Source organism: Equus caballus, chromosome 20, assembly GCF_041296265.1.
Source record: "Equus caballus isolate H_3958 breed thoroughbred chromosome 20, TB-T2T, whole genome shotgun sequence".
Classification (NCBI taxonomy): Eukaryota; Metazoa; Chordata; class Mammalia; order Perissodactyla; family Equidae; genus Equus; species Equus caballus.
Genome location: NC_091703.1, coordinates 40,364,402 through 40,382,806, shown reverse-complemented (window position 1 = coordinate 40,382,806; position 18,405 = coordinate 40,364,402). Strand labels below are relative to the sequence as shown.

Here is an 18,405-nt window from a genome sequence, read left to right as displayed (position 1 = left end):
TTGGTATCTCTAGGTCAGCCGTGTCCTATAAAACTTTCTGCAATGATGGAAGTGCTCTATAGTACCACTGCCCCTAGTCACAAGTGGCTATTTCATGAAATGTCACTAGCGCAACTGGGAAATAGCCCCATGTGCTGTATCTGCACAGCTCTAGAACTGTATGGAGACGGAAGTTGGGATTTCGTTGGGCCTCTCAGGCCAAATCTTATCCACCCAAGACTGGGCCCCCTACCCTTTGGCCGTACATTCATTTCAGAAAGGTGACTATCCCAGAAGTCCCGTTGAAGGAAACCAGATTTCGGCCCAAAGTTCCCCTTCTCCTTCTAGGGTAAGATTTTGGCACTTACCAAGTGTTTGATAAATGTACATTAGCATGCCTCTGCATGGACAACACTTAGAAACCGTAAGTTAAGACAAAAGGTTTTTATTCAAAAAACGCCAAGTATAAAAAAAAAAATAAGATCTCTTTTATTCCCCTGTACAAGTATCTCACTCAGATAAAACCAGCAGGCTACATGCTGCTCAAAACACAGCCCCAGAGAGGATCCGGAAGGCACACCATCCAGAACTGCTTTTCATAAATCTATCCTATATACACAGTCAGCAACACCCCTCCCCCATCAACCACGGAACCCATCCCCACCCGGGAGAGGAGGCGAGGGGCCCGGCAGCCGGCAGGGAGCCGCAGCAGCTGCCTGCCCGAGTCCCGTCACCCTACGAACAGAGCAAGCATCGCAGCCCTCCCCAAAAGGTCCCCAAGTCAGAGGAGGAAAGGAGAAAAGAAAACTGTGGCAGCAGCCGTGGAAGCTTGGAGTGGGAAGGGAACCAAATAAATAAATAAATAAATACATAACGTTGACCTCCAGGTTAGAATGCGCATCTTTCAAAAAAAAAAAAAAAAAGAAACAGGTAAAATAACTTAAAGGCAAAAATTAAAAAAAAATTAGATCAACTACAATCCTTTTGTACACTACCATGCCAACTGTACACACATTTACAGTTTTTTCTGTTGATTTGCATTGTTTGTGCATTTTTTTTGTGTGTGAGGTCTTGGCTTGGAAACAGTTAAGTAAAAACCAAAAAGGAAGACCAGTTCGCTCAGAGTTTTACTAAAGGAGGCAGAAAAAGGGCAGGTGGCTCAGCGTTTTGGCCCTGTAGCCTCTTCCATGGCACCTTTCATATGAAGGAGGGGGGAGGGAGGCAGGAGAGAAAAACAGGGAACCAAACCCAGGCAGATTTTTGGAGAAGCAGCAGGTAAAAGAGGCAAGTTCAAGTATTTCTCCCAGCACAGCCGGAGTCCCCACAGAAGGCACTCAGAAGAATCGGAAGAGGTGACAGGGATTTAAAACGGTACTAGTCCTATCCGACCCCAACCCGCTTTCCCCCTACCCGACCCATCGCGGCATTCAGCAGAACTCGTGATGAAGGGAACAGTTCCATGGCAGGGTTCTGACCCACCCCCACCCTCCCACCCCCGGAATTTTGCACAGGCCAGCAGTGCTGGACACCTATGAGAAGGAGAGAGCATCTACAGGAGGAGTCGAGGCCCAGGACGCCTGGAGTGGAGTCTCGCCCCCGTGTCAGGAGGCAGCCTCCAGGGGCCTGGGGTCTGGAATGAGTTGTAAATGTTGTTCCTGTATCAAGCACTGTCCTGCTTGGTGAGAAGTGTCACTGGTACTCAGGAAACTGGAAACAGAAGCCTCTCCTCCCTGGAGCATCTGACAGGGAGGGGAGGACCTGCCGGAAAAGCTGCTATTTGCTCGGCCCTGGCGACAGGCTGTGGAGATGGATCTCAGCAGTTTCCTGGGGCAGGAGGACATCTTGCATCCACGGATGGTTTTGGATTTCTTCGAAGGATGGCCGATCTGATGGTCTCAGGGCCAAGCACCATCTAATGAGATGCTGACACTCTGTAGAAAGCAAAGATGACAGAGATTATGAATGACTCAACTTGTTTTCGCAATGTAAAGGTCTTCTCAATTTGCTTCTCAGGGACCCACAAGTCTGGGGTTCAACAGAGACCACAAACTTTCTAGAACTCATACCCTTTAATGGGAAGGTATTAACTAACCTCTGGACCCTGCAGTCTGCTTTCAGCTAAAAAACAGCTCCCCTGTTAAACCTGTGGTTTTCAAACTTCAATAGCTGGGGCCTTTCCCATGACGCCCACTCACCAGAAATAAGAAAGATGATGACAAGGGACTCTGACGAGACATCACTGAGTGTGATGAGGTGATTCAATTCACCTACAACTTACAGATCGGAACACCACCCACAATGAGGTCACTGAACCACAATATTTAGAGAGTCTGCCCTAAGGAGAAGGCTCGAGGAACCCTCACCTCTTCACTCCCTGGCAGAACAGCCAAGAGCTGAGGGATCAGCACTCTGCTGGCACTTAGAAATGTTCCAGTGAAACTAAATGGTCTTTTCTTCTTAATATTCTCACACATGCTCTTCCTCTGACCTCCCAAGGAACCCTCAAATGCCAAACATTTGATTCCTGGAGGCCAGCTCTCAAGTGCTAATCACTGGCCTAGAATCCTGCTTAGCCAAGGGTTGGAATGTCTCCTGGAGAGTGCAGCTCTCCAGAACTCAATCCTGTCCCCTGAGAACTAACAGCCTTGGGATTCCTGCTTCTCCTCAACAAGGGGCTTCACAGGACTCACCTGAAGAGACCCTCTGCCTGAAGAAAACCTGGCCCCTGATGATCTCCTCATCGTGCTCAAAAGGAATATCTCCACAGACCATGTCGTACAGCAGGATCCCCAGAGACCAGACAGCCGCCGACCTGCCGTGGTATCGATGGTAGCGGATCCACTCTGGAGGACTATACACTCGGGTCCCTGTGAGCCGGGGGAACAGAAAGGAAAACACGGTTTTAGCAAAAATAAAACAAAGCAACTGAGCAGGACGCTGAGTAACTCTTTAAAAAAAAAAGCAAAAACCCACACCCCTTCTCTCAGGAGCTGAGTGAACTCCATTTCCCCCTTGGGCTAAAAGGAGTGGATGAGCAGCTTAGGGCAAATCTCCAACCCCAAGCATTACCCACCTCTCCACCAGTCCAGACCATAAACTGAAATTCTTTACAAACTGCTCCAAGACACAAACAGGGCTGGCCGCAGACCCAAAGCCTGAGGCCTGTATGTGGCAGGACCACCCGCGATGGGATGAAGGGATGAAGGGATGAATGTCTGCACAATCGAGGGAGGTATCCCACAGACTATCCTCAAACTGCGTTAAACCTCGCCCAGAAGCCAGAGCGAGATTCTCATCTCAGATATCATCCAGGCGAGGACACTTACACAATATCCTAAGTCACGGTGCCCTTTGGGAGGCCTTCCTCCGCAGCCTATGAGCACAGGGGCAGACACCCACACCCTTTCCTCCCCTCGCTAGAAAGGTAGACAGAGCTGCAGGGCTGGTTTCAGACCACGTGATTCCTGTTTACAAACTTTGGGTTGTAAAAAAAAAAAAATGTGGGGGACCATCCCGCCGGTGCTCACTAGGGGGCAGCAAAGACTCGAAGGAAAAAAACATGGGAGGACCCGGCCAGCCATTAACTGTTAAATACAAAAAAATGCAGCCCAACCCAGCGTCCTCCAAGGGCAAATAAACACAAACCACAAGCCCCAGTCACAAGTTTTGAAAGGCTGTCGTTCGTTGGGTTAAGCCGCGCAGATGAGGACCCCCCCCCCTTTGCTTTGATCTCGGACTCTCCACGGCATCTTTTCTCAAAGAACCCGCTCCAAGCCCCTCCCTAGGATAGGTTTTCATCCCCTCTGCGGAGACACCCAACTAATTTTCAAACCAGCAAGAGATCTTATTTCACAACATTCATTCCCAACTCCTTCACCCCACAACATCCAAAAAAAAAAAAAAAAAATCAACAAAATGAATTATTTAGTGAAACTACTGTTTCTATTCCTTATCCGTCCCTAGATCAAAGGGGAAGAAAAAAATTGCAGCTCTAAAAACTACCGTACAGAAAACTAACTCCCTCATAAAACAAAACAAAAATTACAAAACCGGCATCAATTTTCATCTCTCGCGCTCTCTCCTCCCTCTTTCCGGCTCCCATCCTTTTACTGGCGGGGAAACTGGGTCAGACTTCAGAAATCTGGGCTACGGCCGGTTGCCCACAACCTCTTATTCATCGGGAAAGCTTGGAACCCACTGAATTCCACTTAAAAAATAAAATCATGCCAGAAACATTACAGGTTCAGCTGGCTTGAAATCCCCGGCTTTACTACGCTGGGAAGCTCTCCTTCGCCCCACCCCTGCTAGCATCGAGCCAGGCGGCCCGATGACCTTTACAAAGGGCCGGAGAGGGAAGCTGGCCGAGGCCTCCAGGCCAGGCCGAGCACCTGGGCAGCTCCCACCCGGGCAGTTCCCTCCCAGGCCTGGCTCACCATCGAAGTCCGTGTAGACAGTGTCCTTGAGCAGCGCCCCCGACCCGAAGTCGATGAGCTTGAGCTCGCCGCGATTGAGGTCGATGAGGATGTTCTCGTCCTTGATGTCGCGGTGGAGCACCCCGCAGTTGTGGCAGTGCCGCACGGCCTCCAGCACCTGCCAGAAGAAGCTGCGGGCCAGCTCCTCCTGCAGGGCCCCCCTTTCCGTGATAAAGTCGAAGAGGTCTTGCACCGGCTCAGGCCTCTCCAGGATCAAGACGAAACTGTCGGGCCTCTCGAACCAGTCCAGGAGCCTAATGACGCCGGAGAAGCCCGAGCTCACCTTCTTCAGCAGGACCACTTCCATGGGCACTCGGGTGCCATTGGGCTGCAGGGGCGAGGGGGCTGCGTTAGGGCGGGAGTCCGAGGGTGCCCCTCACCCCACCCATCCTGGGGGTCGCTCCCTCCAGGGCACTCACCAGCTCTCCCCAGTCGGAAATCCGATCTTTCTCCACGTGCTTGATGGCCACCTGGGAAGCCCCCCCGAGAGTCTCCGTTAGGACCCATCGCCGGGGCCAGGGCACACCCGCGCCCCCCGCCCGGCGCGCCCTCCCCACGGCGGGGCGTCCACTCACTGGCAAGTTGTCGGCGACACGGATGCCTGAGTAGACTGAGCCAAAGCCGCCGCTGCCCAGTAGCGGGCCCACCTGGTACTGCGACTCCAGGGGCTCCTTCTCCTTGCCTAGGGAAGGGGGAGACACAGGGGACTCAGTGCCGGCCCGCAAGCCCCCAGCTCCCACCCGGGGGGGTCCAGCCTCCCCCCATCCCCGGGTTGGGGGGGGGCGCTCACCGGGCGCCAGCTTGGTGGCGTGCAGGTCGTTGCAGGGCGCGGCGCGCAGGTGGGCAAGCGAGTTGATTTTGGACAAGAGCATCCCAACCTCCAGGGTGTCGGCGCGGAGACTGTGTCTGGAGGAGCTGTGGCAGGAGCTGGGGCTGGGGTTGTGCCGGTGGCTGTGCCGACGGCTGGGGCTGAGGCTGCGGGTGGCGTTGCGGCTGTGGCTGCGGCTGGCGCGGAAGGCCGAGGGCGAGTCGGAGGACGACTGGGGGCGCTGCCGGGGCTGGCGGCTGGCGGACACGCCGGCGGGGTCAGGCAGCGCCGAGGGCGGCGGGGTGGGCGGCTCTTGAGGCTCGTGCGGCAGCGCCGCGGCACACAGGGCTGGTAGCTGCTGCTGCTGCTGCTGCTGCTGCTGGTCCTGCCACCGCCGCCGCTGCCGCCAAGTCCTCTCGGGCCTCCTCCGCCGCCGCGGCCGCTGCAGCAGACGCCGGGCTCGCCCAGCGGCCAGGAGTAAAGGGGCGGAGCGCGCGGGCGGGGGGGCGCGCGGGCGGGCGGGGACGGGGCGGGGCCTCTCCGGGAGGCCTAGGCGGGGAGCGGGGCTGCCGGGCCGGCCGAGGGAGGAGAGGGGGTGGGGAAGCGGCGGGACGGGGCGACTCCCCGCGGCCCCCGCCCCGCGCGCTCGGCGGCCGCGCCCCGGCCCCGCCCCCGCCGGCGCGTGTCCGGCCAACCAGAAGCCGACTGATCTGCATTTCGCGGCGCGCCCCGCCCCCGCCCCGCCCCGCTCCCGCGGTCAGAATGGTCTCTACGCCGCCACGACGTGGCGGGAAGGAAAAGGCGCCAAAATGGAGGGGGAGGGGCGCGGGGCGTGCGGGGAGGCGGGAGCTGGGTGTCGAGCGGCGAGGGAGGAAGGATAGGGAGGGGCGTATCGATTCAAACCCAAACAATAACAAAGCCATCAAAGGCCGCCCGAGGCCGGCTCTGCGGCTCTCCGTTTCTCGGAGGTTTTTGGGTCAAGGGCTCGAGCTGGAGCATAACAAGTTGCGCGGCGACGACGGGCGTCGGTGTGTCAGGCGGGGAGGCCGGCGCGCCGGGGCGTGGGGGACTGTGTGTGTGGGGGGATGCCGACGAGGGTGGTCTTTCTGTGTGACTCAGAGCCGAGACCTCCAAGTCGGCTTGGGCGGGTTGACGACGCGCTGTGGGCTCCTCGGGGTTTGTGTGTTGGGGGCGCGTGGGGGGCGGAGGATCTGCAAGATGTGAGTCACGGCGGTGTCACAGAGGGAGTGGAGGTGTCGCAGGCCTGGGATCCGGCTGGGGGAGAACAGCCGCTTATTGGGGTGTGGGGGGGGGGTCCAGATCGTGGTGATCACAGCCGGAGAAAAGATCAGCCCCCGGATTGGCAAGTCAGTTTCTATTTTTAAAATGCAGAAAGGTACGGGTGACTCCTGATTCCTAAGAAGGGATGTGTGTCAGAGTGCCCGGGAAAGAGGAAATCACGAAACAAATGTTAGTGCTGAGATGCCAGATGCTGCCTCAGCCCCTTCTGTGAGGGTGGCAGAGGAAAATGCCTCATCTAAAACGAGGGTGGGAGGGGGCGCTTGATTTAATCAGAGTTTTCACGTTGTTTTCACCTTTTCATCAGCCTGTTATTACCAGTCGGGCAATACCAGCAATTATTGGCTGCCCCAGTCTTGCCTCAAAGGAAGTCCCCCCTCCCGTCCCTCATGGAAATAACCTGCAAAACTGACCAATTCGACTTTCATCCTTTGTCCTTTTAAACTTCATGTAGAGTTCATAACGACGTGTGAAATGAGTAAATTAAAATTCTGTGTAATCCATAAATTGAATTGTCAGTGGCCTACGTAATTGAAAGCTAACTACATCCCATTTTAATTTTTTTTCGAGTTGCTGCCTCTTAAAAATGAGGAGGTTCCAAGTTCGGTGAGCTGCAGTCATTAATGAATTTAAGAGTTTCATTAAAAGTTTTCTATAGTGCTTGTTTTATAAAGATGCTCAGGTATTTCACAACTTTTATGAATTTGTCTTACAGAATATTACATATTTTCCTTTTGTTTGTGTACTGTGGCCTAACTCATTCTTTTTTTTATTTTTTCCCCCTTTTTCTCCCCAAAGCCCTCTGGTACATAGTTGTGTATTTTTAGTTGTGGGTTAACTCATTCATTTTTGATGACTAGGAGAAAACCCAAGGGAACAACAATTATTCTCTTTTTGCAGATAGGAAGATGAAATATAAGTAGGATGACACAGGGTCATACGACAGCTAAGAGAGGAAGAGATGAAATGACGCATTCAACTCTCGAGTATTCAAAGCTTTCCCTTTAGCAGGATCTAAAACTGTCTTTGGTACTGAGTAAGACATCAAGTCTAAATGTATGTGCCCCCCCATCTCCTCTACCCTCCCTTTTCTTCCTCAAACCCCCCTGACTCTTCCTACTTGTTTCCGCTCACCTAGCACTCTCCAGACTTTCTGCATTTGTAGAGGCAGGCAACCTGTTCTGAGAATGCCCTCTCCTCTTTATTTTTATTTGAAGGCTTTCCATCCTTCAGGACACAATTGTAGTCCCACCACAGATTGTAAACAAAACTCCTAGCATTGGTTCACTGTCCGCTCCACTCATCTGACAATCGTGTGTTTGTTTGTTTAAATCTCTTTGTTAATTAACTTTTCAATTATAGCTTGTCTCCCTATTCCTTGAACACATACTTTGTGTAACATTTGTCTGTGAAGGGGAAGACCAAAACGGGTCCCAACAAAAAGGTCATGATTAAAGTCAATTTATACCAAATTTAAGTGAATTGAGTGGGCTTAGGAGCAAAGGCTTTAAACTGAGTTAGCCTGCTTTCAAATCTGGGATCTGGCACTTACTAGTTATGTGACATCCATGAAGTTACTTAACCTTCTGAGCTTTAGACTCTGAATGAAGATAATAATAGCACCTACGTCATAGGGCTGTTGTGAGAAGCAAATAAAATTCTGCATGTAAAGCACGTAACCTAGCAGAGTAGACTTCTAATAAATATTAGCTATCATGGCACTAATGCTGATTGCAATTGTGACAATGATGATGAAAAGGAAGAATTCTGGAATGACCTTGCACCTTGGAAGTTCCAAAAGTGAAATGCTAGATAGTTTGATTTTAATCATCTTCGGAAAGAATGTGATTCAAAGTAGTTGTATATGTTAAGTCAAGTCCAACCTTTTTCACTTTCTGTAGATCTTTGTAGGGCTAAATATTTAATTAGAGCTAAAGTGATTAACATTTAATATGTCTGCTTTATATGGGGGGTGCCTCACAGCTGGAAGTTACAAAACATGGACCTTGCTTGGCAAAGAGCTTTTATTTACTTAAAACTGCTTTTCAAGATAATTATTAAACATTCAAGTATGTTTGGTGTTAAAAGTTACTCTTTGAGGGTAGGGAAGTTTATGTTTTGATTCGTCAAAATGTGGTTTAAATAATAAAAATAAGCACTACCTGTGCTGTCTCAAAGAATCTAACAAAGAATCAGAGAAATCATGCTAATAATGAAATAAGAGCTTTTGGAAAGATAAAGGCTATAATTATACTAACAATTCTCTAGAAAAAGGAAAATTTGTTCATGTTAATTTGAACAATAGCCATATTAATCCTTGGATGGTTTCCATATTCTGCCTGATAGGGATTTAATCAAGTCATTGTCAAAAGAATAACTTCAGCAATTTCTGTAATCACAGAAGGTTAGAAAAATAAAGTTTGGAAAGGATGCCTGTACATTGTTTTTGAAAGTACCTCTGAATTATGCACTTATATAACTAAGTCTGTAGAGCTTTTTCTCTATAAGCTATTTGCAATTTGTCAGGTGGAAATAATCTGAGTCTGTATCTCTTATTCTCTCCTGAAAAAAGAATTACTCCATTATTTAAGTTTAAAATTTAATTTTGAAAAATTCAACATTTTTATTTTACTCTCTCCTTGTTTGGTGAAGTAAAAAGAAAGGGGAAAATATAGAGAAAGCCAACTGTAATATATTCCTTTCTATACCTTAAAATATCTCCAATTACCTCAATAGTTATAAGATTATCTAGAAAAATTGAAATGTCACATATATTTCCTATATGTGGAATATGTGATTATCCACTACAAACGGTAAGACATGAAACAATCTAAATTTTAAAAGATTAAAGCCTCTTTTTATTTTTTATTTTTTGCTAAGATTCACCCTGAGCTAATATTTGTGCTAATCTTCCTCTGTTTTGTATGTGGATTGCTGCCACAGCATGATCACCAATGAGTGGTGTAGGTCTGCACCTGGGAACTGAACCCAGGCCACCAAAGCCGAGTGTGCTGAACTTAGCCACTAGGCCACAGGGCCGGCCCCTAAAGGCTCCTTTTAAATTTGTAATAATTGTGGTAGTGGTGGACAGCTAGGAAATCCAGAGTGTCCCAACTTCAGAATGGTCAGGGAATCTGCGTAGTCAAGTTAGAACTGCTTCTTGTCCTTGATGAGATGTGACATTTGTTTCAAGTTTATAAAACTCTTTTAGTCAGCTTTCAGTTTCTTCAGTAAGGTTGGAGAAAGAAAGGGTTTTTATTTTCTAGTAAAGTATATTTAAATTCATTACCAATTCATTTTTTTTAAAATAACCTAGATTTATTTTTGGGAGTTTAGACATTTAGTACTGACAATTTGAGTAAAAATAATCAATATTCATTGAAGGCACTGTACACAAAGATTTTATAGTTCCTGAGTGTTACTGGATAAGTAAAAACGAAAGGGAGTTGCTTAGAATGTATAAAGGCTGAAGGAAGCCTGGAGACTTTATAAAATACCTTAGTAGAAGACTGGGAAAGTATATGCCTCAGATCAAAAAGATCAGGCACATGAACAAAAACCCTGCATATCTATCTGATAAAGAAAAAGGGCCATTGCGCGCGCGCGTGTGTGTGTGTGTGTGTGTGTGTGTGTGTGTGTGTGTGTGTGAGAGAGAGAGAGAGAGAGAGAAGGGAAAGAGAGAGAATATCATATGTTTGGGAGTTGCTGAGGGGATTGTCTGCCATCTTTTAAAAAGTAGAATAAGGGGCTGGCCCCGTGGCCGAGTGGTTAAGTTCACCCGCTCCACTGCAGGCCGCCAAGTGTTTCGTTGGTTTGAGTCCTGGGTGTGGACTTGGCACTGCTCATCAAACCACGCTGAGGCAGCGTCCCACATGCCACAACTAGAAGGAGCCACAACGAAGAATATACAACTATGTACCGGGGGGCTTTGGGGAGAAAAAGGAAAAAACATAAAATCTTAAAAAAAAAAAAAAAGTAGAATAAAATTCCAGATATGAGACTTAGGAAGACCACAAAGTGCATCTAGGTAAAAGAAAAAAGAATATTCCCTCAAAAAGATTTCATAGAACATCTTGCTAGGTGCTAAAAAAATGCAAATGAAGATATTTATTTATTGTATATCTCATTTGCCGCTTAATAGTATATGGCCTTACTTTTCTGTATTGTTTAGCCTCCATACCTGTTTATCAATGCACTGAGGGCAGAAACCATCTCTTCATTGAACATAAAGTCTAAGTGCCGAAAATGGGTTGGGTGAAAGGAGCAAAAGAGACACTGTAAAGCAGCCAGCATTGACTGAGCATCAAAGATGTGCTAGGCATTTTTCTAAGAACTTTATATGGATCCTCATGTAAATCCTAGGACATGGGCAGTTTTACTATTTTCACTGGTTTGCAGATAAGTAAACAGAAACAGAAGTAATTTGCCCAAGGCTGCAGAGCAAAGTGGCAGAGTGGCACATGCCATTCTGCTTTTCCAAGGAACACAAGATGAGTTTAAGGGATTTAACAAGATATTCTATGGTTGAGTTCTAACTGAGGGTATCATCCACAAGGGCCGGGTCCAGAGGAGGCTGAAGAGGTCAAGGAAGGCTCCATGGAGCATGTAGAACTTGACGTGGATATTAAAGGATGAGTAAGATATGAATCAGTAGAAAGGAGAGAGGCAAGGCATGAGTGATGTCAGGAATGGGAGCAAAAGATGCTTTGTGTTATGTTCTTTGTATTCCCCAATACGTTAGAAATGAATGAATAAAACTTTCCTTAAATAAATAGTTTCTTTAACAAAAGGAAGTAGAAAAACCATATGATCATCTCAATAGATACAGAAAAAGCATTTGACAAAATTCAAAATCCATTTGTGATAAAAACTCTCAACAAAATCAGTATAGAAGGAACATACCTCAACATAATAAAGGCTGCATATGACAAAGCCACAGCTAACATCATACTCAGTGGTGAAAAGCTGAAAACTTTTCCTCTAAGATCAGGAACAAGACAGCGATGCCCACTCTCGCCACTCTTATTCAACACAGTATTGGAAGTCTGGCCACAGCAATTAGGCAAGAAAAAGAAAGAAAAGCACCCACATTGGAAAGGAAGAAGTAAAACTGTCACTATTTACAGATGACATGATACTGTATATAAAATACCCTCAAGATTCCACCAAAAAACCATTAGAACTAATAAATGAATTCAGTAAAGTTGCAGGATACAAAATTAATACACAGAAATTGGTTGAGTTTCTATACAGTAATAACAAGCTATCAGAGAAATTAAGAAAACAATTTACAATCGCATCAAAGAGAAAAAAATTCCTAAGAATAAATTTAACCAAGGAGGTGAAAGATCCTTTCCTGAAAACTGTAAGACATTGATGAAAGAAATTGAAGATAAGGGCCAGCCCCAGTGGCCTAGTGGTTAAGTTCGGCATGCTCTGCTTTGGTAGCCTGGGTTTGGATCCTGGGTGCAGACCGACACCTCTCATCTGTTAGTGGCCATGCTGTGGCATTGGCCCACATAAAAAAGAAAAAAAGAGGAAGATTGATAACACGTGTTAACTCAGGGTGAATCTTCCTCAGCAAAAAATAAATAAATAAGAAATTGATGACAAATAAATGGAAAGAAATACTGTGCTCATGGATTGGAAGAATTAATATTTAAAATGTCCATACTACCCAAAGCAATCTACAGATTCAATGCAATCCCCATTAAAATACCAATGGCATTTTTCACAGAACTAGAACAAAGATTCCTAACAGTTATGTAGAACCACAAAAGACCCTGAAAAGCCAAAGTGATCTTTTTTGTTGTTGTTTTTGTTTTTTGAGGAAGATTAGCCCTGAGCTTACATCTGCTGCCAATCCTCCTCTTTTTGCTGAGGAAGACTGGCCCTGAGCTAACACCCAGGCCCATCTTCCTCTACTTTATACATGGGACGCCTACCACAGCATGGCTTGCCAAGCAGTGCCATGTCCGCACCCAGGACCCGAACTGGTGAACCCCGGGCCGGCGAAGCAGAACATGCAAACTCAACTGCTGTGCCACCAGGCCGGCCCCACAAAGTGATCTTGAGAAAAATGAATAAAGCTGGAAGTATCCCACACCCTCATTTCAAACTATACAACAAAGCTATAGTAATCAAAACTGTATGGTGCTGGCATGAAAAAAGACACATAGCTCCATGGACTAGAATAGAGAGCCCAGAAATAAACCCTCGCGTATATGGTCAATTAATCTATGACAAATAAGGCAAGAATATACAATGGGGAAAAGACAGTCTCTTCGCAAGTTGTCTTGGGAAAACTGGAGAGCTACATGAAAAGAATTAAACTAGACCACTATCTTACACCATATACAAAAATAATTTCAAAATGGATTAAAGACTTGAATGTAAGACCTGAAACCATAAAACTCCTAAAGAAAACATAGGCAGTCACCTCTTTGACGTCAGTCTTAGCAATAATTTTTTGGACCAGTCTCCTCAGGCAAGGGCAATAAAAGCAAAAATAAACAAATGGTATTACATTGAACTAAAAAGCTTTTGCACAATGAAGAAAACAATCAACAGAACACAAAAGGCAACCCACTGAATGGGAGAAGATATTTGCAAATCATACATGTGATAATGTGTTAATATCCGAAATATATAAAGAACTTATACAACTTAACACTAAAAAAAAGCTGTTGGGGCCAGCCCAGTGGCACAGTGGTTAGGTTTGTGTGCTCTGCTTGGGTAGGCCAGGGTTCACAGGTTTGGATCCCAGGTGCAGACCTAGCACCACTCATCAAGCCACGCTGTTAGTCTTCCTCACCACAAAAAAAAATAAAAAAATAGGCAGAGGACTTGAACAGACGTTCTTCCAAAGAAGTCATACAGATGGCCAACAGGTACATGAAAGGATGTTCAGGGGCCGGCCCGGTGGCACAGGGGTTAGTGGTGCACGTTCTGCTTCGGTGGCCCGGGGTTCACCGGTTCGGATCCCGGGTGTGGACATGGCACCGCTTGGCACACCATGCTGTGCTAGGCATCCCACATATAAAGTAGAGGAAGATGGGCACGATGTTAGCTCAGGGCCAGTCTTCCTCAGCAAAAAGAGGAGGATTGGTAGCAGTTAGCTCAGGGCTAATCTTCCTCAAAAAAAAAAAAGATGTCCAACATTTCTAAGCATGAGGGAAATGCAAATCAAAACCACAGTGAGATATCACCTCATACCTGTCAGAATGGTTATTACAAAAAGACAAAAAATAACAGGTGTTGGCAAGGATGTGGAGAGAAGGGAATGCTCATACACTGTTGGTGGGAATGTAAATTGGTACAGCCACTATGGAAAACAGTATGGAGGTTCCTCAAAAAATTAAGAATAGAACTAACATATGATCCAGCCATTCCACTTCTGGGCGTTTATCCAAAGAACACATAAACACTAATTTGAAAAGATATACACACCCCTATGTTCATTGCAGCATTATTAGCATTATTTACAGTAGGCAAGATATGGCAGTAACATAAATGCCCATTGATAGATGAATGGATAAAGAAGATGTGGTGTCTACATATATATATAGATAGATAGGTAATGGAGTATTACTCAGCCATAAAAAAGAATGAAATCTTGCCATGTGCAACAAGATGGATGGACCTAGAGGATATTATGCTAAGTGAAATAAGTCAGAAAGACAAACACCATATGATTTCACTTACATGTGGAATCTAAAAAATAAAACAATGAGCAAACAAAACAATATAATGGGGCTGAGTGGTTAAGTTCACGTGCTCCGCTTTGGTGGCCCAGGGTTTTGCCCGTCTGGATCCTGGGTGCAGACATGACACCGCCCATCCCACCATGTTGAGGCAGCATCCCACACAGCACAACCAGAAGGACCTACAACTAGAAAATACAACTATGTACTTGGGGGCTTTAGGGAGAAGAAGAAGAGGAAAAAAAAAGAAAAACAGAAACAGACTTATAAATACAAGAAACAAACTGATGGTTACCTAAAAGGTGGGGGTTGGGAGGTAGGTGAAATAGGTGACGGGGATTAAGAGGTACAAATTTCCAGTTATAAAATAAATGTCATGGAGATATTATGTACAGCTTAAGGAATATAGTCTATAATATTGTAATAACTTTTTATAGTGACAGATGGTAATTAGACATCATGGTGATCATTTCATAATGTATATAAATATTGAATCATTATCATGTACACCAGAAACTAATAGGATATTGTATATCAATTATACTTCAGTGAAAAATAGAGGGGCAGATAATAAACATTTTAGGCTTTGTGGGCCAAAAAAAAAAACTTTCTTTAAATAAATCAAAAGCAGAAAGCCAGAGAGAAAGCCAGCAGAAAATCAGTAGGACCTCCTGATGTCATGATGCAAAAGGTGAAAGAGATGAAAAAGATGATAGACTTTATTTCAGTCTTTATTGAGGAAGAAACTAGGAAGACTCTCCATTCAAGTTATCACTTGAAGTTTATGGTTTAGGAACAGTAGCTTACACTGTGGTTAACACACGGGGTGTTCAAGATCCAGGTGACGAAGAAGACACACATTAACGTGATTGGATGAAATCCACTCAATAATTTGGAGAAACTTGCATTTTCAACCTATACTTCCTCTTTTCCAACTCTGTTTTAGTTCTCTTTTTAGGTTGGGTGCTGATAAAACAAACATGGACAGCTCACCACAGCCAGAACTAAAACAACCGTACGACAAATACGGAACCATTTTTTATGGCCTTCAATGTATAATTTTGTCAAAGCTTCTTTGTCTAAGTACAGTCTTGCTCACTCTGGAGAACTAGTGAGCTGTGCTTCCCTTTTTATAGACGCGGTGTTACTTTTCTCTGGATAGGTTAAGCTTGCTTCTTTGTTCGGTGATGCTGCTTTCTTAGCGAGACACCCACTCACTAGATGAGAATACAACTTATCATTGGCAGTCATCAGAGTTATCTGTGAAATCACTCTTATGAATGGGAGTTAGATTGGCAAGTAGCCAGTCCTCTTGTGCAGGGCTGTAAAGACAACACAGGTTACATACTTGAGACCAAATTGTATATATATATCCCCAAGTTCAGTCTATCCTTTCAGACCAACTCAAGGCCATTTGGATTTTCTTGCAGCTTTTCCTGATCACTCCTGCCAATAGTTTTCAAACTCACAGCAATTATTTGTATTAGTAATCTGACACAATCATAATCTTTGGTTATCTAAATGTTCAATGTCATATAGCATCATCTTTAAGAGCATCAAGCATTAATGGGGGGGTCTACCATGAAAGGACCCATGTTTCCTCAATGAGACCGTAAGTTCTTCAAGTGCAGGGACTATATCGTAAATTTTTTAAAACCACATAGCTCGGGCCAGCCCGGTCACGCAGCCGTTATGTGCACACGTTCTGCTTCGGCAGCCCAGGGTTCTCCAGTTCGGATCCCGGGTGCGGACATGGCACCGCTTGGCAAGCCATGCTGCGGCAGGTGTGCCACATATAAGGTAGAGGAAACTGGGCATGGATGTTAGCTCAGCGCCAGTCTTCCTCAGCAAAAAGGGGAGGATTAGCAGCAGACGTTAGCTCAGGGTTAATCTTCCTCAAAAAAAAAGAAAAAAACCCAAAATGAAAGCTATTTTTTAAAAAACCACATAGCTCCCTTTGGGGGGTACTACACAGATAATTTTTAAAAACTGAATTGAATTGAACCCAAAAGGGAACACAGCTAAGATCCTGTGAATTTTCCCTGCCTTAATCTTTGCCACTCTGCTTTTATTATACATTATAATGAAAAGACAGGTGGCTATTTGCACTTTTCAAAATACAGACTTCAGAGCAAATTTTTGCCTTTCTCAGAGAAGCAATTTTATAAATTAAGATTGCCAAGTTCAGGGCCAGCCTGCAGTGCAGTGGTTCAGTTCGCATGTTCTGCTTCAGTGGCCCAGGGTTTGCAGGTTTGGATCCTGGGTGCAGACTTACACACCGCTTGTGAAGCCATGCTGTCGCAGGCATCCCACATATAACATAGAGGAAGATGGGCACAGATGTAGGCTCAGGGCCAGTCTTCCTCGGCAAAAAGAGGAGGATTGGCAGTAGTTAGCTCAGGGCTAATCTTCCTCAAAAAAAAAAAAAGATTGCCAGGTTCCTAAGCCAAAGGCTTAGAGAAGTAGGTACAATCTAATTTATAGAGATAACACCTAATATTAATTGAGCATTTACTATGTGCTAAGCACTATTCTAATTCATCACTTTGTGTGCCATATATATGGCACATACATATTGTATATATGATAGATATTCATATGGCACATATGTTTATATATTTTTCTTTAATCCTCTTAATTATTATTATACCCAGGAAGGTAAATAACTTGCCCAAGGTCCACGGTGAGAGGCATAAGACCTAATTCATGAATATATGCTGATTAAGGGATAGACAATGTATGAGGCAGCTCTTTGTGTGTTAGAGGTCACACTCAGAGCACAGAGGGCCACGAGCCAGATTGAATAAAATCAGGAAGCAAGGTAATGAATGGAAAGACAATAGAGTCAGTGGATAATTTCCTTCAATATTGTGCCCAAGATAGATGAATGGGGATTGGAACAATGTTAAAAGTTAACAGTGTGAGTGAGCGGTGGCAAAGAGGAAGGGCTGCTGAAAATGAGAGCTTCTAGCAGCCAAGCATGTGGGGTAAGGGTTAGCCTTAGGGTGGGGGGAAGCTATAACCTCTTGAGCAGTGAGACAAGAATCTCTTGAGTCTTGCAGTGGTATTGACTGATTCAGTCAACTAATCAATAAACATTTAGTGAGGAGCTACTATGTTCCAGGTGCTGTGTTAAGTCCATGGAGATACACAGAGACAAAAGACATGGTCCTAGTTACTGCTTAAGGATCTTTTTATCCAGATAAGACAAGATATATAGAAGCATAAAGACTGAGCTGGAAGGAAACTTAAAGATCTTCTCATCTAATCTCTTTAGTTTTATAGATGACCAAAACCAAATCTCAGGAAGTGATTTGCCAAATTTCTATGGCATTTTCAGAGCGAGGACAGAATCCAGACTTGATTGCTAGCTCTATTTTCTTACACAGATATAATTAGTAATGAAAAGTAGTATTTGCTAAGTAGCAAATTAATGGTAAAGGCAATGCATTGTTTCTTATCATAATATGTTTACAAGGTCCAGGTCTAAATGCTAAAACTTTTTCTGGGGAATTTTCAGGTGCAAAGGGACTTTCCTAGTTGTCTCCTCAGCTGCTTTAGCATGAAAACAGAAAACGGCCCCTCCTCTGTGCTCTCCGAGCACCTGTGCCACCTCAATCATCCACGTCACATGCGATTTTGATACGTCTAGCTCGGCAGTTCTGAAAGTGTGTGGTCTCCAGACCAGCAGCACCTGGAAACTTGTTAGAAATGCAAATTATTGGGCCCACTCCAGACCCACTGAATCAGAAACTCTCGGGGGGGAGGCCCAGTGATCTGTGTTTTAACAAGCCCTCCAGGTGACAGCGGTGTGCTTTTGAGTTTGAGAACCTCTCTTCTTTCTAAATGGCTCTCCAGAGAGACTGTGAGCTCCTTGGAGGCAGGGACCATGTCCTTCACAGTTTTTGTTTCCCTAACTTGGTACCAAGTCTTGAGCATAGTGGATATTCTCAAGTATTTCTGCACCAACTATGGGAATGACATAGCAAGGCAAGGCATGCCCTTATCCAATTCTCTTCATGTAATGATTAACTTCTTTAGGTTCACTTTATGTGACGGGCTGAATAGTGTCTCCCCCACCCCAAAATTCATCTGTTGAGATCCTAACCCCCCAATACCTCAGAATGTGTATTTGGAGATAGGA

The 18,405-nt window shown here is 45.4% G+C and overlaps 1 protein-coding gene and 1 long non-coding RNA gene across 2 annotated transcripts; one reads left to right on the top strand and one right to left on the bottom strand.

Annotated features, from left to right (window-relative positions):
• Positions 1–408: 408 nt before the first annotated feature.
• On the bottom strand, positions 409–5,902 carry PIM1 (Pim-1 proto-oncogene, serine/threonine kinase). Its single transcript, XM_001500225.7, has 6 exons — positions 5,242–5,902; positions 5,027–5,133; positions 4,871–4,921; positions 4,413–4,779; positions 2,670–2,846; positions 409–1,910 (listed from the first exon to the last, which is right to left on the bottom strand). Exons 1-6 carry the CDS (start codon positions 5,321–5,323, stop codon positions 1,753–1,755), a joined length of 942 nt encoding a protein of 313 aa, XP_001500275.3. The 5' UTR covers positions 5,324–5,902; the 3' UTR covers positions 409–1,752.
• Positions 5,903–6,554: 652 nt separating this feature from the next.
• Positions 6,555–7,089, top strand: LOC138919494 (uncharacterized). The gene is made up of 2 exons (XR_011429708.1): positions 6,555–6,655; positions 6,866–7,089. It is a non-coding gene; the product is annotated as an uncharacterized lncRNA (long non-coding RNA).
• The last annotated feature ends 11,316 nt before the right edge of the window (positions 7,090–18,405 follow it).